The 27,923-nt window shown below is 36.7% G+C and overlaps 1 protein-coding gene across 1 annotated transcript; it reads left to right on the top strand.

Annotated features, from left to right (window-relative positions):
- The first annotated feature begins 6,232 nt into the window (after nt 1-6,232).
- Nucleotides 6,233-12,801, top strand: slitrk5b (SLIT and NTRK-like family, member 5b). The gene is made up of 2 exons (XM_030124964.1): nt 6,233-6,477; nt 6,903-12,801. The coding sequence occupies exon 2, from the start codon at nt 6,956-6,958 to the stop codon at nt 9,557-9,559; it is 2,604 nt and encodes an 867-aa protein (XP_029980824.1). The 5' UTR covers nt 6,233-6,477; nt 6,903-6,955; the 3' UTR covers nt 9,560-12,801.
- Nucleotides 12,802-27,923: the final 15,122 nt, after the last annotated feature.

Below are 27,923 nucleotides of genomic sequence, written 5' to 3'. Positions count from 1 at the left end.
ACAGATATTTAAGACCAGAAGCTGAAATAAAAGCAGGAACTGGAAAAATTGAGACAAACATGAAGCGGATGTGAATTAAAAACAGAAAACTTCAACAGAATTCAGTGATTTTGCAAATAAAAATATCTGGTTATTTCATTTGCCATTTTAAATGTGATATTATTGATACATGTAACCATCTCTTCTTGTTTAATCAATAATTTCTTGGCTATATAACCTTTAGGTTCATAAAATGTTCTAATTTGTGCTTTTTTCTTATTCATATCTTGCAGCATAAACATATTTTTCGATGCAAGTTGTCATTTCCTGATATCCTCAACAAACGACTAAAAATTACAATATATGCTTTTCTTTTACTTGATCGTAAAAGCAGTTTTTAAGGTGGAAATATGGAGAGTTTTATTTCTATGCATAAGAATTCTCACATTCTAAACCACCAATCATGACCCTATCATGCGCTCAGTTTTTAAAAAATAAATCTCTCATCTTGTCCTTTTTGTTTGTTTCAGTAATTATTGTATAGTTTCAATGTAACCAGCAGATGGAGCCATAATAGTTTGTAAAATGAACAGGGCATTTGTTGATGTTTGTTGAGCAGTGAGGTTTATGAGATTAGAACCATAAGAAGCCAAACTAGAAACACTACAACAGAACTGTAACTGGTTTTTTTTTCTACATGAGAAAAATCGAGGACTTGGAAACAACTTGACTTAAACAGATACATTTCTTAAATGACTTCCAGCTTTCTAATTTTAAAAATATCTAAATGTTTATGTACAATATAGCTACTCATAATTCAATTTATTTGAAATATATGTGAATTTTAAGTGTCTTTGCAGTAGAGTTGAGTTTGATTGTGTCACGTAATAAAACATATAGCTTTCATTAATAGCTCTTGTCTTAGAAGAAGACCCCTAAACAGAAGGTTCAACAAAAAGATCCTTTTGCATTAAAGAAATACATGTAAGAGATCACACTAGCATTAATTCTAATATATAAATAATTGCTATATATACAGTACTGTGCAGAAGTCTTAGCCCACTTTAAGCTGTATTGCTTTTACATGGTTGTAATGAACATAATATCTATTTCTCAGTCTCATTATTAAAATACGAAAAAAATAGAGGAGAATGTGCACTGCATTAAAAACTCACCAACAATATATAGAACATATCTTCTCCAAAAAACAGTCAGTATATGGTGTGATCTCTGTTCCCATGAAAAAAGTAGCTGAAAAAAATAACAGACATTGGACATGTGTTGAATGAAGCACAAGATTAGTTCAGCAAATCTGCACAGAAGAGTTCAAGACATGTTAAATATAAAGGAAGGCCACACTAAATGCTGGATTCTCCTGGCTTTTTTTTTTTTTTTTTTTCCTGAAATTCTTGTTTTTAATGCTGTTTAACCCTTAAAGACCCAGTGTGACTTTTGTGGCACTTCCCAAAATAATGTTTCTCTCAATTTAACCTTTTGTAAGTCATTTGTCACCATTTATTATCCTATTATCCTCTGAATTGTTCATTTTTCCACTGAAAATCATCTATTTTCCTGCGTTTAATTGACCAATCATGTAAATGTTCATAAAAGCTCAGAGTAAAGTCAAAGGTTATTATGTCAAAACAGAAAAAAAAAAACAGAAGAAAATATGACTTTTTCAGCAAAATATAGCTTTAACTGAACTTAAACCACGTGTCTCCATCCACTGTCATTGATCAAATTCCATGGATTTTACTGGTGAATCATTGTTGTCGGAGATGACGGTGATTCCACGTTCCCTATGGAACCTCTGAACATCCAAATGCATCATATATGATGACCGTGAAAAGACGACAAATTGCATTTACACCATTTATTTACATATATTGATAAAATTAATGGATCAACAGGTATTAAACAGTTTAGAACAGTAGATGGTCTTGGTCGCCAGTGGCTATTTGGGTCTTTATGGATTAAAAATAAATAAATAAATAATATATAGGTAAATAAATAAAAGTGTCCACTGCAAAGGACCTTTCATAAAAATTGTATCTGGAAAAACTGATACAATTACATTTTACAACCGGTATTTCCATGTATTGATGGGATTAATGGATCAACAGTTTTGATCAGTAGATGCTTTTTGTCGACGGTGGATGTTTGGGTCTTTATGGGTTAATGCTATATTTCACTTGTATCATGTTACAGAGACTGAGAAATGTGTACAAATGTGTACATTATTATATATCATTATACTAGCAGCTATGTGGAATTATATCTTATTGTGTAGAGATTAATATACTTGTAATAAAATGTACAAAAAAGTGAATATTTCAGGGAATCTTGTTGCAGCACAGAAAAAATGTTGCATAGTTCTTTCATTTTGTGAGAGGAATAAGACATAAGGTACTGTTAAGCACTGGTGATATAATAAAATATGTATCCTAATCTTGCAACAAAATGAAGAACTAATATTGTGAAGGAAATAAAGACATTTCTGGGTTCTTTCATTTATAAGCTGCCTGCTATGAGTTGCCCAGAGCACTTAGAAATCCATGTGGATGGTGAGCAGCACTGTCCATGAAGGCTAATAACATGACCATCATGTTTTCCTCCCCCACCTCCTTGAGGGAGAAGAGGGAGAGCCTCCAGGAGACACATCCCCAGACCATTCTCAGACATCCAGCCGTTAGATGCTTTACCCAACAAAGCGTTTCATGTCCTTGCAAACATCACATGTTCTGCTACAGTCAGTCCTCAATCTCTGTCCCCCTCATCCATTTCGCCTTCCCTGATCTCCCTCTCCTGCTTCAGTCTGTACCCACCGCTGGTCCTTTTTGTCTCTTACATGAAAGACCTTTTTTGTCATTCTGTAGAGCTGTCAGTTCAAGGGAGACCCGGGACTTGTTGGAAAACACTGTACTCTCCTGCTTGACGCTGCAGTTTCAAAAGATTATGTAGATCATGATGCATTGTGTCAGGCTGCCTACAGTGTCCTATGCAGCCCACACCTTCCAGTCTCATCTTTCAAAGCAGTCACTGACCATCACTTCAGTGCCTTTGTGGTCAGGGGTTGTTTCAGGAGCTGAGGTTTCTGCACAGGCCTTTCAATATAGCTTTAACTGCACCGTCTTACAGAACTGCAAATGTGCATGAGCTTATTAAATCATTGACATTAAATGAAAATTAATTGATGTAATATGTAGACCCCTTTGTGCAGTTATACAGGGTCAAAAGCTTTTAAGTGTTCCCTACGGACTAAAACCCTCATAATATTACTATTTAAACAGCATTTGAATGAAATCTTGCATAATGTACTGACATGATGATTTTAAAACTCTGTGTGATGCGCTTGCTGTGTACCATGACTTCAGTGGCAACAAAGCCTTGTAGAGCCATGACAGTAATGTTCCTGTCAGACAATGGCAGCACAGTTCACAGGGATGCAGAGTGTTTTTGTATGCTCCAGCTGGACACAAATGATAAAGTGTGGCGCACCATCTGTAAGGAACATATATCAGAAGTGCTACTCATCATCTACTGTGGCATAGCTCCAACTCCATTTGTGTATTTCTGACCTTGGAGCACATAATTGTTAGTCATCATCATTTTCTTTCACTCATTTGATATGCTGAATCCATTTGTGAGCATGTGTGTGTGTGTATGTGTGTATGAGTGTGTGTGAGAGTGTCGTCCTCTTTCCAAGTTGGTGAAGATTATGTTCAATGTCATGGAAGACTTGGAGATATATTAAATGAGGCTCATATCATGCATCGCCTGTGTGTCTCATGTTCCCTCTGCACATGATCATGTTTAAACGTGAAGTATCAGATACAAAAGGGTGCAAAACATATTTGTGAACATGAAAAAAATGCTCTCAAATCACATGAGCTGATGTAAAGAAAATATTGAATTTGTATTAAAAACGTGGCCACAACGATGGCCATTTTATTATCGTAATAACATATTAACTAGCTGTTCCATTTGCTTATTTTAATGCCGCAAACATAAATGCTAATTTATGCATAAACAATGTAATGGAGGGTTGTCCACTGCTGAGGGTATAGCCTAATGTGAAGTGGGAGTCTCTAAAGGCAAAACAAACAAAACCACAAATGAATTGCATGCAGGCTGAATACAGCCTTCATACTCTTTAATATAAGCCACAGGCAGTGTTCCTGATGTGCCTGCTCTCCTCCCATGTGAACAAGAGCCAAGTGGAGAGGATGATGGATACAGCTCCATGAGGACACAGTGATAAACAATGATACTTGACATGTTTCCACATGAGTGGTACTGCATCAGGTTGAGAAGGACATGCTTAGTCTTATTCTTTACCTTTGGATCAGCAACAACATATTTCTACTGAACGACTGACATGCATTCACTTAAGCTATTACATCTAGTACATATAAATGGGGAGAATAAATGATTTGGACACTTATATTCACAGGGCTGTTTGGTTTTCATTAAGTGAAAACACACTTAATATGTACAATGAGTCACACTGTGCTGGACTGACTTCCTAATTATTTTTAATAAACCAATTAAAAATGGCACCGCTGCATGGGTATTACTTTTAATTTTGCAGGCACAGGGGTATTTATCAGTACACACATGCAGTGAAAAATTACAGTGTTCATGCATTATCAAGTGGATGACATTATTATTGAGGCAGGCCTCAGAAGACCTTTAGTGCTGCATTTGAATACCTGAGAATGAATTTGCATGACTGTTTACAGGTCTGGTATCATCTAGATTTATAATAGAAGCCTTTATTAAAGCATCTGGCCTCTTATTGTGAGACATTATGAGGATTTGATGTGACTATGGAGATGGACTGGAGAGCCTATAGATCTTGTACCTAAGGCAGTGGTTTCCAACCTTTTTTTTTACTCCTGACCCCATTTTAACATCACAAACTTCTGGCGACTCCAAACATTTAAAACACCTTTTTTTTTTTTTTTTTGGCTAAAATTAATGTATTTTTGATCCTGTAATAGTTTGTTATAGTATGTTTCAAATAAAGGTTAATTTTAGAGGACATTTAGTCTATGTAATGTATATTATTATGGACGGAGGCAGAAAAGCCAGGTGTAGATTACTGCACAAAGTGAGAATTTTATTTTCCTTGGTCAGGATATGTGCAGTCAGTCCAGCTTGGATTTACAAGGCTGACAATTAATACTGAACAAACAATAACTCAAACTATGAATTATGAAAGAGCTGCAGCATCTGAAACTGACCACAATAACATTTGACAGATAAACAGTACCATAGTGCTTGAGTTCCAGCTTCACAGTTTGTCTGTTATGAATTGGGATTGTCTGTCAACTCAACATAGATTTTTTATTAGTACGGGGGGGGGGGGGGGGGGTTTGTTTTGTTTTGGGTTTTTTTGCATTTTTATCAATTACTAGAAACTTCAGGCGACCCCATTTGAATTCCAGGCGACCCCACTTGGGGTTCTGACCCCAGGGTTGAAAAACACTGACCTAAGGAAATTCTATCCTTTTATCTTCAGATTGTATTAAAGCCAAATGCACTGTGTATCTTGTATATTTTGCACCTTATATTTTATATATAAACACCTGTTTGAAAAAGAAGAAGCTCTCCTATCTCATTGTACATTCTGTATAATGACAATAAAGGACATTCCATTCCATTCTATTCTATTCTTCTGAATTGCTTTTGACATTTTTAGCAGGTACCCAAACTTCAGCTGCTTTTCTTAATAATAACCCCTTGAAACTTTACCCCTGGCCTATAAGCATTATAACAGATCTGCTCAGTAATAGTATCTGGGATGTACATTTTCTATGTGCTTGGGGAGATGTAATCATTCCCTGTCAGGTGAAATATGGCTCACTTTCATTAACGCATCAAGGCTGTATTACTTACTCCCCAACCGCACTACCTTTCCCTCCTAACATTACAGGATTGACAGATTGTGAAGGTCTGATGTAAATGGTGAATGTTGTGTTTTCAGGATGAATAACATGATAAGCGGTTTAACAAGCCGTTGCGCGCAGGAACCCGCCTAGTCTATTGAAATATTGATATTTTTTTGGGACATCTTTCTGTAGGTAGGTCAACATCTTTTGGGGAATGTATCTCGGCATGATGCTCCAGTGAGCTGATTTTTTGTGCATGAAATGACTTGACATCCTCCCGACCAGACCACTGTGCGTGCGTCCGTGCGTGCGTGCGTGCGTCCGTGGATGGAGAGAGAGAGACAGAGAGAGAGAGAGAGAGAGAGAGAGAGAGAGAGAGAGAGAGAGCAACTTTGTTACCAGGCATAGCAGTGTCTCCTCCGGCACAGCGTGGTATAAGAGAAGCATTTGGCAGTTATGGTTGATCAGCGTTTCTTTCATCCTCCCCGGTGCATTAAAAACGACGAACGTGCGCGTATTGAATAGATTCCCCTTTGACGGATCTAAAATAAAAAAGATGCGCTGAAATCTCTAACGAGCCTACATCTTCATCAATGTGTGTGAGGTATGTATATCTACCAGGAGTTGCACTAAAAAATGATGTGGGATGTCTTATGTCTGACAAGGCGTGCATTGTGTTGCGAGATTTCCAGCTTTTATTTTGCCTGAATTCAAATCAGTATAAAATTGCATTTCCACGTCTTATCTGCAGAAATACGACGTGTCTTCTATTTACAGCGGATTTAGACTGTTATTTTTGTGCTCACGTCTTGCTTTGACCTTGCTTTTTGTTATTTACATAGCTTGAAGGAGTTGCATCTATCCTGCTTTGTTTAAGCCATTTTAAATCAGCAGCCACACAGCCAGAAGTTACCTCTGGGTAATAGCAAATGAAGCTTTGACTCATGCAGTGCTTCAGCTTACTGTGTTGAAGTTGCTTTCAATGGAGTCTGCCTGATTTACACCGTCATGTATGTCTTTTATTTCTAGATGACATTGAGGATACCTTAGCAGGACCGTGAGCTCGCCGTCATTGCAGGAAAATGCATCTGTGGATTTCATATGTTTTATTAAGTGCAACATCTGTATGCACTGCTGAAATGTTTGGCAGTTATGGAGAGATATGTCAAAGACTGTGTGCCTGTGACGAGAAAGAGGGAATACTTACAGTGGCCTGTGAAAACAGAGGAATTGTAAGTCTCTCGCACATAAGTCCAGTGCACTTCCCCCAGTATCATCTACTGCTGACAGGGAACCTTCTGAAAAAGCTATCTGCCAATGATTTTGTTGAATACAAAGGACTGACAATATTACATCTGGGGAATAATGACATATCTGAGGTTGAAGCAGGAGCTTTTAACGGACTTCAGGGATTAAAAAGATTGCATCTCAACAACAATAAAATTGATGCCTTGAAGGAAGAGTTTTTCTTTGGCCTTGAAAGTCTGGAGTATCTGCAGATTGATTATAACTATATCACTCATGTGGCACCAAACACCTTCAGCAGACTTCGACATCTGGAGGTCCTGATTCTAAATGACAACTTAATATCTACTCTGCCTGTGAACATTTTCCAGTATGTTCCACTGACTCATTTGGACTTAAGGGGGAATCAGCTAAAAGTGCTTCCCTACTTAGGTCTGCTGGAGCATATGAACAGTGTTGTGGAGTTACAGCTGGAGGACAATCCATGGAACTGTTCCTGTGAGCTCATAGCCCTTAAAACCTGGCTAGAGAGCATATCATACACAGCTTTAGTCGGCGACGTTGTGTGCGAGTTCCCTTTCCGACTTCATGGGAGAGACCTTGATGAGGTTTCTAAACAAGAATTATGCCCGAGGAGAGCCATCGCTGAATATGAGATGCCACCTCTGCCACATTTGAGCACCGATGCATACTACAGGACTACGCCGGCTCTAGTCACAGCCTCATTCACTTCATCCGGGATTGCACGATCCTCGTCCAGACCCACCAAGGGACCTCGCCAGTCAGGCAAATTAAAATCAAGACCCACTGCTCGCGTCCCATCTAATAAACCACAAAATTATGGCCAAATTATTTCCTACCAAACCAAATCTCCTGTGCCTTTAGATTGCCCCACTGCCTGCACTTGCAATCTTCAAATTTCAGACCTTGGCCTCAATGTTAATTGTCAGGAGCGAAAAATCGAGCAAATCTCTGACTTAAATCCCAAACCGTACAATCCCAAAAAGATGTATCTCACAGGTAATTACATCCCTGTGGTACGTAGATCGGATTTTATTGATGCCATTGGTTTAGATTTGCTTCACCTTGGCAACAATCGAATATCTCGCATATATGATAGAGCTTTTGGAGATTTGACAAATCTGAGAAGACTGTACCTCAATGGGAACTTGATAGACCATCTGACAACTGATATGTTTTATGGGTTGGAGAGCCTGCAGTTCTTGTATTTAGAATATAATGTGATAAAAGAGGTTGCTTCTGACACTTTCCAGCACGTACCCAAACTCCAGCTTCTTTTTCTGAACAACAACCTCTTAAAAACGTTACCAGTGGGAACGTTTAATGGCCTGACATTAGCTAGACTTAATCTTCGCAACAATCATCTGAGATATCTGCCAGTCAGCGGTGTCCTAAATCAGCTTACAGCTCTGGTGCAAGTCGATTTGTTTGAGAATCCCTGGGATTGCTCTTGTAGCATACTGGAGTTGAAGATGTGGTTGGAGCAGCTTAGCACAGGCACTGTTGTAAACAATGTCATCTGTGGCTCCCCTAAGAAGCTAGCTGGGGAGGATATGAGATACATTAAGGCAAGTAATTTCTGCCCTAATAACTCTGATGTACTTGCCTCCATGATTCCACCCTCAGAAGAATCATTTCCTGGCAGTACTATCACTATAGAAACATCCTTGGACTCTGATGCACAAAACACTGCTATTCCCTTATCTGTCATGATTCTTGCTCTTCTGCTCATGTTCATTGTGTCAGTGTTTGTGGCCGCTGGATTGTTCGTAGCAATGAAAAAGAGACGTCAAAAGAGTCAAAATGAGCAGAATAACTCCATGAATGCTTGCATTAGCTCTCTCAATATGGAATATGGCCTTTACAAAAAGGGATCAATTCCCAAAGTAAGAACATCTGCCGGACATGTGTATGAATATATCCCACCTCCGACAGAACCGACCAGCAGGACTACTGCCCATACCCCTACTGACAGCAAATCAGTGGATGGATTTAGAGACTTTGATGAGCTGAGCGGTCCGTTTCTAGGTAACTCAGATGAGGAGGCAGCCAGTAATGTTATAAGCTCAGAATATAGTGCCACCACTCCAGAGCCTCTTAACAAGCCCTCCACCCCTCACCACAATGATCCATGTTACTACAGAGACGTTCTTGAACCTGACAAGCACACACGTTACAGCAATACGTTACCATGCAGGCATACGGCTCCCTCATCGAGTCAGTATACCTCAGACTTTGATGCAAGACATCAATACATGCATCCTGAAAGAATACAACAGACAATACTGTACTGTACGTCACCAAGTACTGTTTATGTGGAGCCCAACAGAAGTGAATACTGGGAACTGAAAGCAAAGCTTCATATTGATCCAGATTACCTTGAAGTTCTTGAGAAACGGACAACATTTACGCAGTTTTGAGTGACTGGGCCACCAGACGTCAAAGTGGATGCACTCTTATAACAGATCTACTTTAATCAGGAATTAGGCCACTTTGAAAAAAAAAAACAAAACAAAAACAAGCAGGACTATTTTATGATCGTTACTAGTTTATAGCATTGTGAGTTGTTGTATGCTTTTCTGGGATTCATGCTTTAAAGGGTTCAGTAATAAAAGGGAACACTACTCATTTCAAAGTATCACTAAACACTATCCCTGTGGTATTTAACAGCTGGGTTTAAATGTGTAAATATGAGCAAGTAAGCAGAGATTCAGGGCTCCTATGATTCATCCTATCATAAAACACATCCCGGAGCTGTTTCGTTGACAATAATGTGGGACTAAGCTTTTACTCTCAAATTAGCTGCATTTCATGAGTGTTAATGAACCATGCAGATATGTTCTTAACCCAAAATAAACCAGGTTTTTGTTACAGACATAGCTAAGGCTCCCAATTCTGTCTCCTCAAATTATTCCAAATGAAACTGTACATCATACTAAATCAAATTTATTCTGCAGTTAAATTTAAGAGGAACCATGGATTTCACCTGTGTGTAGGTGTATGCAGGAGTAGCAGGGCTTACATATTTTTTAGGATGGAGTAGGCACATTTAGAGAGTTAACTCATCCTGTGTGCAAAGCAGGTCTGGGATGATGTATTAAATGTAGAAATAATGAAAAATATATTCTGATGTAATTTCTCATATTAGCAAATGGCATATAATGGGGTCAGTAAATCCTCTCTTTCTGCATACTGCGGAATTACGAATTAGATTACTCTAAAAATAAACTCACCTAGTGCTTGAACGGTAATCTGAAAATTAGTGGTGTTCCCTCAAAGCATCCCCAACAACTAAAACAACCTCCTACTTGTGGATTACAGTCTATGCACACATGTTGCATTTGTATTGAGTGAATACTGTGTTCCAAACTTTAAAGGTTGTGATCACAGCTACAATCAGATGTATTGAAACTGAAAGAAAATAAGCTTTAAGTGTAGGTGTACATGGTATGTTCCAAGTGCATAATCCATTTGTAGGTTTTACATAAGATTACACCTTAAAAATACTTTCACTGATCGCAGTACTTACATTCGCAGTAGTTATTTGTAGCCATACCAAAGCACGACATGACGAAATCAGCTCATAATATGCAAACTTTGACACTCAGAGGGGTTCATCAAAGCACAATATCAGTCACATTGCACCATTGAAACCTCATTAATAAATCAACAATAACATACCTACAACATTTGTCTTCCAGTTGCAATACATTTGAGTAGAATTGCAATACAACAAGAATTGAGTTTATCTTAACTGCAGAAATCTGACATTCAAATATCTTTAAAACCTGTTGGCCCATACAAACATTCTTAAAATAACTGCATATTTTTATACAAAGGAATATCGGTGTGAAGCATTTATTATTTTTTTCTTTTGGAATATTACCTTTCTTTCTTGTATCTTTTTTGGTATAAAAATGCACTACTGACTTCTAAAGGTCATCAATGATGTCAATTTTCTGAAATGCACATTAGGGTAACAGGTGCAAATAGCCATAGATAGGGTTTGATAAATGCATACAAAAGTAAACAATGCTTGCACTATGCATAGATACAGAGGAAACACAGACAATCTGTATAAAACGCCCACCTCCTACTTCTTCAGTCACCAACCAAAAGTCACAGTCACAATATTAATATTATTAAATAGTATTAACATAATCATGCTCCATATGCTCATTTCAATTAAAAATGCATTAATATTCAAAGGTACTTTTGTGCCATATTTTGGATAATTCATTTTTCTAAAAATTGTATACTATATATATTTAATTACATGTGTTTTGTAAGGAATGAGTGTGTATTGCATTACAGTGAAAAACACAATCTCATTACTTGGTATTGTCTGCTCATCTTTTTTGTGTTGTATCAGGCGTTTTGACTGCAATTAGCAGTCTCTGTTACTTCTTTTATAGAGTGATTTATGGGTAATGCAGTATAACAAATGTGTAAAAATCTCCAGGAGCTTTAGTTATTAGACTGAAAAGCACAACACGATGCAGTAGCTGAAGGGAGAGAGTAATCTTTATGCATTATTAACGTTCTATACTCTAAAGAAAGAACATCATCCATTCATAAATATGCTTACTGATTTCTGGATCAATAGTGTAAGCTAAGAAATGTGACTGTCCTTGAGAGTTCATAGAGAGTAAATTCACATTTTATGCAGTATTAGGCACTGAACCTGTCATCTTAGCTGTGCTAATTAAGGGAATGGTGTATCTAGACCCTGTGTGCATGTCACCACATTTTACACTAAAGCATTAGTCATGCTGATAATCAAGAAGACAGTCTTGTTTTGTTGCCTTTCACATGTTTAAAGTCATTTTGTGGTTATTTTGTCACCTGACCTGTGTCTGCTCTCTGGAAAATCATCAGAATAAATGACATTTGCACAGTGAAGCATGATGTAAACCTGCACAGGTTTGTACATTGAAATGTGTAAAAAAAAAAAAAAAAAAAATCAGTGTGTTTCTGTGAGGTTATTGTTGAAAACATGCACAGGCAGAGACAAAATGTTTTGATTGTGAACAATGGCCAATATTTCGCTTTTTATTTTCTTTGAAATTGAATCTTTAAATACAGAATGTGTGATAGATTTTGTGCAGTTGTGATAATGGAAGCGATGAGTAAACAGCACAATGGAAAAAGTCATTAAATGCCATTGCGTTTGGAGGAAATTAGATTCAGAGAGTCATTTAAATTTGTATCAGCAGATTGTACAAGGGAGACACGTGTATATAAGAAAAACTAATCTCTTTTTTCACCGTTTTGTAATCAGTGAAAATGCCAACTTTTGTCATGTGAGACTACAAATATTGAATCCAAAAATGTTCAATTGAAATGTGACTGTCCTGTGTATATGTGCAAATGTTTGATTTGCAAAGAAGAGGCCCAGTCAGTGTCTTATTTCCTTCTCTCATTCTTGCTTTTATTTTTCTTTATTTTCATATGAAAGTGATTTTGTATGTCAGACTGATTTGTAAATAGAACACTTCATCAGCATTTCCATTGAATTTTGCAGGAGCTCTGAAAAGCAAAAAACTCTGGTCTCTTATTGCAAAAACACAGTACAACTAGGAATATGTGAGGTAAATATATCTACAGTGTGCTGTTTCTTTAGTTGTTAGCTGATGAATAAAAGATATGCATTCATTTGGTATACCCTTGTTTCTGTGTTCCCTTCACCCTCTCACAGTAAATAAAAAAGCACATGGAGGACGATATCTTAAATACTGCACACAGTTTTATCAGTTGGTCTTAAAAAAATGACTTAATTTTAAATATTCAGATCAAACTGTAGTCTATATAGAAAATAATAAAAATGACGTGTTAGAGTTCAAATCCAAATGGCTGTTATCTCTTTATGATGACTGCATTTGACTTGTTTGAACTGGACGACATATTGACTAATTGGTTCTTTCATGTATAAATTAAATGACGATGTGACGCCTGGAGTCTTCAAACTGCTGCACAAATATAGCAGCAGCAGGAAAGGCTTAAGGCTGTTTTACAAAATGTGCCTATGCCAAAATTGCGTATCTTGTACATGTTTAAATTCCAACTGTGTGACAATGGTGACAAAGGATGCTTTTTTATGTGTGCCAATTGCATAATGCTAGAAAAAGTAAAAATCTGACCTTGTAGGAGGTAGAAGATGAACAAGAGCCACATCTGCACTCATATGTTCACAGACACTTGCAGGGAAACTATATTCTTAGCAGACATAGCTTTCTGGAAGCCCAGTATCCATGGAAACATCCAATTACCTGACACAGAAAACAATTCTAGAACAAGAGGTACTATGCTGACACAGAGTGCGAACTAATTTGCAACTCATCTTTTTGACAGATATGTGATTACTGTATGTTGCACTCCCCTAAAATGTATGAACCTTAGGTGAAAGACTGCAGGTTTGTTTTTTTTTGTTTTGTTTTGTTTTTTTTCAATTTGCTTGAAATGCATTTCCATTTATTGCATTTAGGCGTATCTGACAACCACAGGATCCCTGTCAGTTTTAATAAGACAACTAACCACTTTGGATTACCTACGAGTCATCTGTTTGTCAGATTGATGGTGTTATGTTGCTGAGCAGCTTGAAGACCCCAGTTTTACTAGGGAGAGGAAAATTAGGGCAGATCTACATTATGTAAGCTTGAAGAGATGTGTCAGGCAGTGTGAAGACAGCATATGACTGTAAGCATTCACCAAAGAGAAACCGTTACTATCTGCTTACATCAGACAAGTAAACACATTAGAAATACCACTGACTCAAAACGCCTTGATAATGTCTCTATTTTATTCACAGAGGAGAAAATAGAAACTCACATCTGGCAACATATGTATGGCTTCTAGTTGTTAGTCTCAGACTCTGTTTCTGTCCCTGAAGCTCTTTCAGTCTTCTGTTTCCATGTACAGAAATGCTCTGTTCCTACCTCTCTCGCTGTGTGTGCTTGACGACGTGTGTTTGTGTGTCTGAGTGCATAAATTATTGACTCAGAGTGTATTCATGCTTCCCTCAAGGACTTCAGCCAACCAGTGTGGCAATACCTTTATCCTCTTTTTGTTTTTTTTGTCTTTCAACATTTGTTTCAAAAACCTTCATACAACTTCTAAAACAAGAAAAGGTATTCAGTAATAATTGATGCATTACATTTCAAACACAAAGTCCTTTTTTTTTCTGTTTTTTTTTTCTGTTTTTTTTTTTTTTACCTGCGCCCCAAAAATGATGCTTTTCAGAGTAGTGTGTGTTGCTGTAAACTGACCTAAACAGAAATTACATGCTGCTGGGGGTGGAGTTGTATTTAGAAACTCACAGAAGTGGAATTGGATTCAGGATGTGCAAAACTTTCCCAGTGTATTTAGAACAAAAAGAAACAGTATGTGTGAGACAAACTAATATTTATGAGAGCTTATCCGGGCTTATGGCTGCCAACCTGAGAAAAGTGACAAAATCCCTTTTCATCCTCACATTTATAGTTCAATAACTAAACATGAGAGTGATATTTTACATTATGAAAAAAGCTTTGGCAAAATGCAATATAAAAATGCAGCTTTGTTAATAGGGGGAACTGATGTTTATAAGAGGCTTTCAAAACTACTCCATGCTGTGAATTACAATGCCAAGCTGTTGGTTACACATATAATTCTGTGAGATTTTCTGCCAATATGCAAACAAATTAATAACAATTCCCAACTCAGAATTATCCAGTTTAATATCATGTTTCTATCCCTCAGTTACTAGCATGCTGTGCAGCTTCTTTACTGCCTTACAGACTAGCTCGTCTCACATTAACTTCTGTCCGCGCCTGATATCCACTCCATTATCATCAGTCCGTTTTCCTCATGGCTTTTCAGCACATCAAGGGCATGTCCTTCTTTGTATCTTGGCCTGAAGTGTCACTAGCTACTATCACTGACTGTCATAGACGGGAATGCTTGTTGGCCTGTAACTGAGAATGACAACAAACAGACATAAATGGACGATCTACCACATTTATTCAGTATGTTATGAAATATGTGTTTATATCAAAAGCCTCGGTCTATTTTTTTTTTGTCGTATGGTGGATTTATTTATAAAGGCAGCACACCAGCACAATCCACTATATTAGTGTCTCCTCCTGATTTGAAAAAGATGTGACCTGAAAGGGCCCTGTTTGTGTTTTTTCATTCAGTTGAAAGAGGAGACACAAATCCTACAATGAAAAAGCAGCACTGCCTGAATAATAATGGTATACTCAGGATTAGAGCCGGTCGAAAAAGACATGATTTTCTGCCAGAGGAAGGCCAACTTAGTATTTAAACAAAACTGTTAACAAGATCATACTTTCATTTATTAAAAGTCAAAAACTTGATACAATCCCAGTAAGCTTAAAATTGAAAACACTATTTTTTTTTACAGCAATGCACTCATATTTTTCTTATTCATACAATTTTTATCTCAGAAGGTGAATAATTTCACACACCAAGATATATATAACTTGGCTGTGAAGCTGTTGAATCAAGTGCTATGATGTGTGAGTGGACTATTACAGATTGCCCATGTACTGTGGCAGCCTGAATTTAAATGCAGCCACTGCCGCACTGTTGCACATTTCCTTCCTCTCTTGCCTGACCATCTTTAAAAACCAAACTGACAGCTGGAGGAAGGCAGCTAACCACCCGCCTGCAAATGAAATGTTCCGATGCTCTGTTTGCCCTCACAGAATAGGAGTTAATCTAATTTCTTTAGTAGCAGCAGTAGTTTCTTTATCATACTCTCTTCCATGTCTGCACATGTTTATATTCATAGGTATATATATATATTCCTATGTCATTATTTACACGATCCTGTACCAAAGCCACGATACAAAAGCACTGAATGGCCATACACATTCCTGCAGCGCCCTCAATCCTGCATTCCTTTAGTGCAATTGACTCAACTCAGGATTAAATGTTGTAAGATTAACTTAAAATGAATAGTCGGAGCAAGTGATGATAGTTAATTATGGAATAGAATTGTATTATAATTCTTTTAATTTCTTCCTCAAACTGTTTACTGAGTATTTGTATGAAATTTATTATGGGCAGTGGTTTATTCAGAGGTAGTTGTGCATTTGCATGGAAATACTTAAATCACAGGTGTCAAACATATGGTCTGTGATCCAAAACCAGCTCACCAAAGGGTCCAATCCAGTTTGATTTATGAAATGAAAAAAATACAAAAACCACCCTGAACATAATAACAATCAGTGGTGTCAAAATTTTAGTTTAGGTTCCAAATTCAGACCAATGTGATCTAATGTGGATCAGTCCAGTAAAATACCATCATAATAACCTATAAATAATGACAACTTAGGCGACACGGTCATGCAGTGGATAGTACTCATGCCTCACAGCAAGAAGGTCCTGGGTTCAATTCCAGAGCCAACATGGGGCTGTTCTCCTCGTGTCTGCGTGGGTTCTCTCTGGGTACTCCGGCTCCCTCCCACCATCCAAAGACATGCACTGATAGGTTAATCGGTTAATCTAAATTGACCATAGGTGTGAATGTGAGAGCGATTGGTTGTTTTGATGAACATGTCCAGGGTGTACCCCCCCTTCACCCATAAGTAGCTGGGATAGGCTACCCCTCCAGCTACTCCAGCGACCCTCATGACCTTAGTGAGGATAAAGCAGGTTTAGAAAATGAATTAATGATGACAACTCCTAATGTTTCTCTTTGCTTTAGTGTAAAAGTAAAATTCCCCCCAAAATGTTTGCATTTACAAGCTATCCTTTCACCAAAAATGCGAAGAACTTGAACAAATATGAACAACATGAAATGTCTTAAGAGAAGTAAGAGTAATTTTATTAATATTCTTCCTGTTACTACATGTTTTGCGCATTTGTAGATCCACTGTGATCTGTATGTTGTAATGCACATGTGTTAATGATAAACTGAGGCAAAATATTGTTAAAATTGCACTTATTTTTCTTAAGAAATTTTAGGTTGTTTGTGTCATTTATATTTTTAAGGAAACTTTGTAGATGTAAACACTTTCATAATGTAATTTTACTTTTTTCACTGTTATTATTTTACGGGTCAGGCCCACTTGAGGTCATATTGAGTTGAATGTGGCCCCTGACACCAATGATTTAAACAAAACTTTTACCAAGACCACACATCAAACTGAAAACTGCAAATCACAATATGCTTAAATGTGAAAATACCAATATTTTACAATAAAATAAACTCATATTCTATTATTCATACATGCATTGATCAAAAGTACAATCACAACCATTTTTATTTAGCAAAATGTCAAAGATCATAAATCCTTCTGTTGTAGATGTGTTTGGAAAAGTTCATTTTTGTCATGTAAATGTAATATATTCTATGTAATATAACACTGGTCTACAAGTAAAATGCCTCAGGTAGAATAAAATAGTGAAACTTTTATTCTGGACTTTACCAAGTTTGAGTCACTAATAACATTAACCCATAAAAACCCAAACATCTGCAATTGATCGAAACCATCTACTGATGTAAACTGTTTAATACCTGTCATCAATACAATGTAAATAATTGGCGTCAAATACAGTTTGTCATCTTTTCATGATCACCAGATATGACCCATTTGGACGTTCAGAGGTTCTGTAGTTACCGTGGAAACACCATCATCTTCAACTAGATTAATCTGAGCTTTTATGAACATCTACATGATCATTGAATTAAATATAGGAAAATACATGATTTAAACTGAAGAAAACACAAAATACGGAGGATAATATTATAATAAATGGTGGCAAATCACTTAAGAAAAGTAAAATATATGGAAAAAACAATTGTGGAAGTGCCACAAAAGTAGCAATGGGTCTTTAGGGGTTAAGGGAAATATGCTGTTTAGCTATACTTTATATTTGTATTTTTATATTTATTTTGTTATTACTAGTGTACATGGCAGTTGCTATATTGTCTTGATCACCCTTATTTATTAATGTATTTGCTCTGATATTAGTTCCTTGTACACATAAAAATGTTTTGTTTTTTTTCTTCTGCTCAAAACAAATGAATGAATGAATGAATGAATGAATGAATACTTTCAAAGATACAGTCTTGGGTCATAATGTGAATTAATGAGAAAGGATTGTTTGTCTCACAGATAGCAGATCTACTTCAAAGCAGTGACTGCATTTTACAACACATTCACTTCTCTGGTTTCTTGTAGCTAAAATACCTATTGTATAAATGTACACAAATCAATATATGTCTTTAACAATACTTTATCATATGCACCGAAAGCACCAGCTAACCAGTACGTTTGTCATTTGTTTTCCAATTCATTTTTAATCTCTGCGGCAGGCAATTTCTAGCAAAAAGAAAATAGAAATATAGACCTGAGTAATTTAATTGTCTGTTGTCCTGTATCACATCTTGGCATGTTTATAGAACCTAAAAGCAATATCATCATTTATTCAAGGGGCCGCTTCTTCACTTTTAAAAGAGAGACCTGAGAACATTCACAAGAACAGCTGACTGGAACAAGCAACACCAAAGGCAAAGGAAATCAAAGCAGTTACAGAGATCATTAAAAATTTAGATAATAAAGCTCTAAAATCTCCAGGGGGAATAAAGGTCTAAAGTTTGAGGACAGTGTGCACTTCATTCCATTTAAAAGGTGCAGAGTACCTGGAGCCAGCTCTGCACTGTCACTGGTGCGTACATGAGGAACATCTAAAGTTTAATATTAAGTGGATTGTGGGCTGCAGATGCCAGATTTAAATGACAAGAGAGAGATTGACTGTAAAGAAGTCCATCCAAGTGAAAGATACAGAGGACAGTGATGTGTGCGAAAGTTGTCATTTGTCATAAAACACAATGTGCTGTGCTTTACTGGATTTATCTGTTCAAGAGTAGAAGAGGCAGCATGATGATGAAATACATCTCCATAATCAAGGACAGACGTGAATGTTGACTGCACATCAATTTTGTGGTTGAAGGAAGACACATATCCTTTATTTCTATATATCTTTTAATTTGAATGACTCTAATAACTATATTTTGTCATTGAGAGTAAAAGCCCCGCACACATTTCGCCATCTTTTTTGGAAATGCAATATTTTTTGCCCTCGCACAGTGTCAGACAAATGATGCAACACCCACTGAGCTGATAAGGATTTATTATCTTGCTCAAGGACACACTGCAGTGGAGCCTGGACTCTCAGGGTGACAGGAGAACCCGTTGTGATCTTTATAACCTCTTATGCTCCTGGCATCAATTCAGCAACATGGCTTAAAAAACTGCAACATAAACCACTGATGTGTCAGGCATCGGCTGCTGTTCCCCGTGAAACATTTTTCTTCAAGCTGTAAAATAAACTCTAAAATACCTTCTGGTTATTCTTTCTATATACACATCTACACCTATCATAAGCAACTGTTTACGTTGAACAAGAACAAATGCATTTTAATTAGATATTCCAGATAAAATACATTATTTATACACAGTATTATTTTACAACGCTAAGGAAAACTTTCCTCTTAGTTGGTGGCAACTCAGGCGCTATTATATTTAAAGTTGAAGATAACTTTCTAAGCAGTATAGTTCAAGGCACTGCAACACCATCATGTCATATTCAGCTTTTGTGACAGGCTGAGGGTGCACAGTGGTTCCTAAAAGCACTTTTCCGTGTTTCTGTCTCTCCTCACTATGGGTATCCTTGTGGGATTTACAACAAGCTACAATGGATCCAGACAGATGGTAAGGTGGGGGGTGTTGGGTAACCATCTTCTGAACCCCAGGGAGCACAACCATATACAAGCTGTCAAACAAATGTCTTCACCTTGAGTTTTATCTGTTATAATATAATGAAATCCCAACTTTGACACCATTTTTTTCTGCTCAGATGTCCCAAAGAACTATAAATACATGACCAAATCTATGCTTCTTGTTAATAAGTTTATACATACAGTACAAGTCCCATATTAATTATATTGTTGTTGTTGTGCTAGCAGCATCTCCACATCTTTTCTGAATGCAACTCAGGGCAACAAGGCCATCAGGCATTTCCATAAAGTGAAGTAGCAAATAGGTCATGAATATCATTAATTTTCAAAAGCAGCACTTCAAAGAGTGGTAACCCAATGCCTCAGCATTAACTACGTTTGACCATTCATATCTTTCCTCATTAACCACACTGGGAAGCATTATTTGCTGAAGGCTGTGTACTGTGGGTCGGTTGCAAGTGTATTAAAACACTTCTTTCAAGTTCCTCTTCATGTATCATGCAGCTAAACAACTCCTAACAAGCCAAAAAGACAGAGAAGATTTGCTGCTACAGTTCTATAGCTCTGGAAATACTAATGAAGCTCATTGAAATTTATGCAGCGCACACATCCATTGTTCACCGTTGACTGGATAACTGACAGTCTATTGCTCATAACTGACAAGTTTTCCCACATTCCCCAAGTCTAATTTGTCCAGTCAGCCAGTAATGAAGCACCAGTTTTAATGAGGACTCCTCTCTTTTTAACAAACATGCCAAACTTGTCTCTGGAAAGATGGCATCCATCAATCCATCAGATGCTGCTGGGAGTGGGGTCAAGTAATGCCAAAGCAAGTTTGGAGGAATACTGTATGAAAGATTTAGGGAGATTTGGGAGGATGTTACTGCAGAAATGGAATATAATATTCAGAATTTATTGGATACATTTACCGTGGCAGTGTTTCTGGAGACTGATCTCATGAAATTATGTTGTATATCACACCAGTTCTTATGGCATTTGGCGTGCTATACATATGCATTTTTGTCCTTTCGCATGTTATTCAACGCCATTTGATCGCGTGTCAATTTACGCCAAAATCTCCAATTCACATATCCATAAGCCCTAACCCTAACCCAGTGGTTCCTAACCTTTTTTGACTAATGACCCCATTTTAACATCACAAATTTCTGGCTAAAATTCATTTGTTTTTAATCATGTAATAGTTTGTTATACTATGTTGCAAATAAACATTAATTTTAGAGGACATTTAGTCTATATAATGTATATTATTATGGACGAAGGCAGAAAAGCCAGGTTGAGATTACTGCACAAAGTGAGAATTTTATTTTCCTTGGACAGGATATGTACAGTCAGTCCAGTTTGTATTTACAAGGCTGCAAATTAATACTGAACAAACAATAACTCAAACTATGAATTATGAAAGAGTTGCAGTATCTTAAACCGACCACAATGAACATTTGAAAGATAAACAGTACCACAGTGCTTCAGTTTCAGCTTCAGAGTTTGTCACGTCCTTTATGGATTGTAATTGTCTCTCTCAACTCACCATATATATATTTTTTTTTATAGTACGTTTTGTTTTTTGTTTTTTTTATCAATTACTAGAAATTTCAGGGGACTCCATTTGAATTCCAGGCGACCTGAAGATTGAAAAACACTGCCCTAACCCCTAAACCTTAGTGCGTGGTATGTGACATGGCGTGAACATACACGCGGAAAGCTTATAATGCGTACGGATAACACACCAATTAAAAGTGGCGTGTATATTTACATAATTTCATGATATCACATTGGTTTCTGACATACTATACTTAAGGCAACATCACTACAGTATAAATGGCTCAGCTTTTATTTACATCCACAGTTTTAGTATAAATTTTTCCTGCCATGATCTTGCATTAATGATGGGGGTGTTTAAAGTCTCCATCACATCCCAAAGATTCTCAATGGGGTTCAGAGCTGGACTCAGTAGGGGCCAATCCATGTGTGAAAATTGTGTTTCATGCTCCCTGGACCACCCTTTCACAATATGAGCCTGTTACTATCTTGGAATACACTTGTGACATCAGGGAGGAAAAATCCACCCACAGAAAAATGTGGTCATCCAGTTTATTCAGGTAGTGTGACCTCATTTTATAGACACGTAACACTGCTGACCCTAGACCTGACTGACTGAATCAACCCCAGATTATAACACTGCCCCTTATAGGCTTGTATTTTGGGCACTAGGCATGATGGGTAATCACTTCATCTACCTCTCTTCTCACCCTGAAGCACCCATCACTCTGAAACAGGGTCAATCTGGATTCATCAGACCACATGACCTTTTTCCACTGAAACGCAGTCCAGTTTTTATGCTCTTTATCAAACTGATGGTTGTGTAAGAAATGAGAAGATACTGCATCAGACAAACAGTTAAAACCCATGAATGACTGCACTGGAAGGATCTTACCTATTTGAATAGTTAAATGCAGGTGTTTTTTTTCTACAGATGGAGTCATTATTCATTATGTTTCTACTGCAGCACTGAACAGCTTCTTCTTCCTCTTTTTTTTCAGTTTTATAGTAGAAGGCATTACCATTATTAGGGGCAGTACCAGCCCTTATTATGTTTGAGTGTTGAGTTAATATCCACTTAACTAAAAAGCCCAGAATGAACAAAACCACCACTGATTCCAATGAATTTTTTTCCCTCTACTGTATGAGTGTGGGGGTGGGTGTCTGCAATTTCATCACTATATGTCACCAGATATCACAAACAGAACCTACTTGCAGCTGACATGTTTACTATCTTATATTGAACATTTGACCATGAGCTAAAATGTCTACCATAACATCACTTTATTGACTGTTTCTGACAGCAGGTCACTGAGTTAAAGTGAATCAGAATTTTTGCAAGTGATGATTACATTATATATTCCACCTGACATACACATGCAATTACAAAAGAAAACATGTATGTAGATGGGTGCTTCTATGAAATTGGTAAAAACAGGACAGAGGGGGTTAAAAAATTCAAACCAGATGGAGACTAATGTTATGAAGCAAATTTGGAAGCACTTTGGGTCTATTTTTAAAAAAATAAATATTCACTGAGATAAAAGAGAAACTATTTTTCAGATAAAACACATTTTTATATTATTTTTATACAAAAATCCACATGTAACATGGTGAAAAGGACACAAAAATTATGCACTACTATTTTTTCACATATCTTTTTATTCTCTCACAGGTACATTTTGGGAATTAATTATGCAAAGCAGAGTGTTTCACAAAAATGACCACTGTTGTAAAATCACTCGTGATTCATATGTGTTTAAATGGGCAGGTTCTGCATGTAACGCAAGTGGACACGATGGGTTACACACGAAACCTGATGAAAAACCCACGTCTGGATTAGAAAAACCACTAGGATCGTTAAATTTAACATAGTGTCTTTATTTATAACGCTATATAAGACCATTTCAAGCCATGTTTTTGAGATAAAATGCACTGACACCTAGGTATTTTTATTTATTTATTTATTTATTTATTTATTTATTTACAGGACAGTGTATTGACATTAGTTGCAAAGAACAAGATGCATGCACCAGATTTAGCAGAGAAGCTAATTTCCATCTGTTGTCCTGGACAAACAACTAACATAATAAAACATCACATAGATTACGAAGTACTAATTCACAGGTAGCTTTTCCTGTCCCAATTTTGGTCCTGTTTTTGCCCGCAATATTTTATTAAGAATGCATTAATTTTGGGATGGCTCATAGCAAGAGTATAATTTTGTTTGCATTTATCTGAGGTCATCATTAGGTACATCCTGTGGGGAAATAGGTCTAAATTTCTCTTTTATTATTGGGTCTTAAAAAGCTGGCAAAGTGCCAGGTACCAAAATAAACCCAGTTTCATAGAAGCACCAATATGCAAATGACTGTACATCTAACCTCATGTTTACAAAGAATTTCACACAGATTTTCTTCCATGTGTCAGAGTGAATGTAAAATGCAACTTGACCTCTTCAAAAATACTGACACCGCTATTCAACGTTGCATGAAGGTCAAATTAAAACAAAAGACGAAGGTGATGCAGCTGAGATGAGCACTACAGTGAAGTCAAACAAAAACACATCAGCACACAACACTGTCAATCCCTGATGAGTCTTGAACACAGCTGTATCTCCTTCTGCAGCATCAGCTATATCTGCTCTGGTGACTATGAGACTGTCATATTCTATGTGCATCACTACAGCACACTGCAATATTTAGGTATGGCACTTTGAAGATGTAAATAACTTACACTGCAAATTAAATCACCATAGGCTACTACAATGTATGAATGTAACTTTCCAGCTCATTTCCAGTGTGAAATAACAGTGGGTATGCTTAGAGTGACAAAAAATACAACATAGTTAAAGATTTGATTACATTTTACTTGTGTTTTATTTGTTTATTTCCTTGTGTCACCTATAAAAAAAAAAACTGTGAACCTACTTCTGCAGGCACACTCACACGCTGCTTTACAAGAGTCCTTAAAAATACAGTACAACCATCTCGTGACACATTCCGGTGTAGAGTAAGTAACCATCGTCCTGGAAAGCATGAAATATCAGATACTTGTGTCTACTTACAACACCGGAGTCACCTGCTGCCGCTGTTGCTGCTGCTGAGCTTGCCGAATGTGTAGTCTCTGGTTCTTTTATCGATGTAACAAGGAAAAGAAAACATTTAACTGACATGAAAATTAATGGATTTTTTAAAGTTGAGTTTAGCAAATCAATCCTCATGCTGGTTTACAGTATGAAAGTCATAAGAAAGTGAGATAAATTATTTAAAGGCACTATTTTAGATTTCACAATGTGTGTTAATAATTCATCTCATATCCTGCATATTTGAAAATACCTGAGTTTGTGAGGACGTGTTCATACATATTTATAGCATTTTTTAATTCTGTAAAAACAAGTTTTGAAAAGTGAATAAGATAGACAAGTGGACAGAGGTTACAGAGTTACTTCTAATGACTGTGCAATGAAATACTGCAATTATATTCTCAAATGTGGCAATCAAATACTAGAAGATAATAAGCAGTAGGTGGACAGATAATAATGCATTTCTTTCCCTTTAATCAAAGTGTTGATTGCAATTTCAATGAGGTTTTTTTCCCACAGGGAGAATTCTCCCACTGGTTACAACACAGTTAAACTCCTCACCTAGCCACTGGCTACTAGATCAAAGAAACATCCACTCACAGGAAAACAGTCAAACAGGGAAAGGTTGGTTACCATAGCAACTTATACCTCTTCTTCTATGGTCTTAGGGTTTTATTATTAGGACAGGAGCATATTAAACACATTAATCAACATAAGCGCTTGCTCATACAGCAACAACACCTGCTGCGATGAGTGTAGATGGCACAAACATGTTTTGTTTATAGATTCTTGGTTATTTTACAGGATTTTTATTGAAAATATGCAACAGTATAGTAATGGAAAATGTGCTTTTATATGTGGAAGAAAATATTTAACAGGATCATGTGTGGAGGATTGCTTAGTTCAGCGTCAGTTGTTGAACATTCAAAAAAAAAAAAAAAAAAAGAAAACTCTCATGCATACATGGATAAATCACATTTACGTTGGACATATATGTCCTTTTGCCCCTCCCAAGAGACTGACTTCCTATGCTACAGGAGCAACATCAAATATTCACACTTGGATTTTCTGCACTTGGAATAAGAGCGTCCTTGGAAGTCTGACATCTCCTGTATAATTAAGTTGTCCGGATTAGAGCAGGAATGGAGTCTAATCAGCAGCAGGATATGATGATAAGCATTAAGCCACAAAGACAGGAATTATTAAAAACCTCCTCTGATCGAAGGTCCCATAATGCATCACTCTTCAAGAATGAGGTCAACCATTTTGGGGTTCCATACAGTCAAATACATTAAATATGCCATTTTGACAGCTTTAGAGCCTTAGAGACTGTGAATAGCGCCAGTGAAGTACAGTGAAGAAAGAAAACAACCCAAAACGTCCTTCTCTTCAACAGAGCATCATTGACTTTATCTGAAGGTAAAAGATTTCTGTTCAAATAAACACAGTTTTTGTGTCTTAATGATGGAATATTTCTAAATTGCTTAAAAATACCTTTGATTTCCAAATATTTGTGAAGCTTCCTTTCACTGTTGGTCAAATATTCTCTCTGGCCTTTAGATAACTGAGCATCCATTTTAATGTTCCTTTAGATGTGCAAGCTCTATCACCATGACCATAATTTCTCATAAGGTCAGTGCAGTATTTCTGTTTTCATATGAAATCTGTCCACATTGTAAATGAACAGCGCAGACATTACAATGCACCACAGTATCTCCTTTTTCCATCAGTATGGTCATGAAATGGAAATGTTCTACAATAATGTGCAGCAGAGCACAATGTTTTGCAATGTCAAGGCAATGTGAATGTACTGTAAAATCTATCAAATATTTATATATGGAAGTTGGAACATTGGAAAGATTTTAAATTTCCTCAGCTCTTTGATTGGCCTGTCTTCTTCAACATCCCTCTTCATGAAATAATGCAGTGAAGACAGAATTCATTTACAAACGGCTCGGGGTAGTGTGATGTCAGACGTGTGTGTGTGTGCATGTGTGTGTGTGTGTGTGTGTGTGTGTGTGTGTGTGTGTGTGTTTGTTAGCATGCTGTTTGTGTGGCTGCGTCTCCCTAAGTAATTACCGCTGCTCATTTGCACATCTCAATACCTGATCCCTGAGTGTGTGAGATAATGTAATTAATCATTACACAATCGTTAACACATCGGTTCATATTTGTCTACTAGGTTTACCAGGGTCTAATTACAGACTCAAGTATGAACTCCGATTAAGCAGAAGATGGTTTCTATGCACTTAAAGGCAAGGGCATATGGACAGCTTTAATTTATGCTCATGGGCCGTCTGTGCATTACTTCGTGATGCCCTATTAAAGAATTTAAGAGATGGGTTCTGCTAATGGTCTCACTGGATTATAATTCTATTTAATAGTAAATACAACTTTAGGGGGAAAAGCTTCTCATGGTTGCTAAGTGTGCAGAAAAAAAGATACTTGTTTTTCTATTAGGATAAAACCTAGAATTCTGAGTTTCTCCAGTTCCTGATGATAAAGTTGTTGCATCCCTTACATTTCTACATTTTTACATTACGCTTAAAATCCCCCTAATTCATTACTTCAAATCTACATAATGTGACTATACATATGAAGTCTATATTATCACTGTTGCATCAGTTTCTACTGAGAATTCTGCATTTGTTTGAGTAACACTTCAAAATCTCAATGCCTAGAGTCCATTAAAATGCACATAATATTAATAGTTGCTCTTTTTTATATATAATTTTGCTTTATTTGTAAAGCAACAGCACCACATATTCACCTTGTAGTTAACCCATAAAGACCAAAACTATCTACTGATCTAAACTGTTCAATACCTGTTGATCCACTAATCTTATCAATAAATGTAAATAATTGGTGTGAAATGCAGTTTGTCATCTTTTTATGGTCATCAGATATGACCCATTTGGACATTCAGAGTCTCCGTAGTGAATGTGGAAACACCATCATCTTCTACAACATTGATTCACCAGTAAAGCCCATGGAGTTGGATCAATGACAGTAGATGGAGACACTTATTTTTATGTTCAGTTATTGATATCTTTGGTGAAAAAGTACTTTTTCTTCAGGTTTTTTTGTTTTTGATTTGACATCTACGTGATGAGTAAATTAAATATAGGAAAATACCTGATTTTCACTGAAAAATGCAAAATAAAGGATATAATATTATAATAAATGGTGATAAATCACTTAATAGATCAATTAAATAGAAAGAAAATGTAATTTGAGAACTGCTACAAAAGAAGCACTAGGTCTTTATGGGTTAATGATGCATTAAACCTCCTGGTTCATGTGTGATTGATGAGTCTTTACGATAAATTCTGTAGTGTAATAAGAACAGTTATTCTACAGCTTTTAAATACATATACTGCACATTTGTTAACCT

Source organism: Sphaeramia orbicularis, chromosome 21, assembly GCF_902148855.1.
Source record: "Sphaeramia orbicularis chromosome 21, fSphaOr1.1, whole genome shotgun sequence".
NCBI classification, from domain to species: Eukaryota; Metazoa; Chordata; class Actinopteri; order Kurtiformes; family Apogonidae; genus Sphaeramia; species Sphaeramia orbicularis.
Note: the sequence above shows the minus strand (reverse complement) of the source record. Positions and strands in the feature narration are given on the sequence as shown.

Bases quoted from the DNA above. Each gene is read 5' to 3' on its own strand.
- slitrk5b (XM_030124964.1), top strand. From the start codon at position 6,956: ATGCATCTGTGGATTTCATATGTTTTATTAAGTGCAACATCTGTATGC.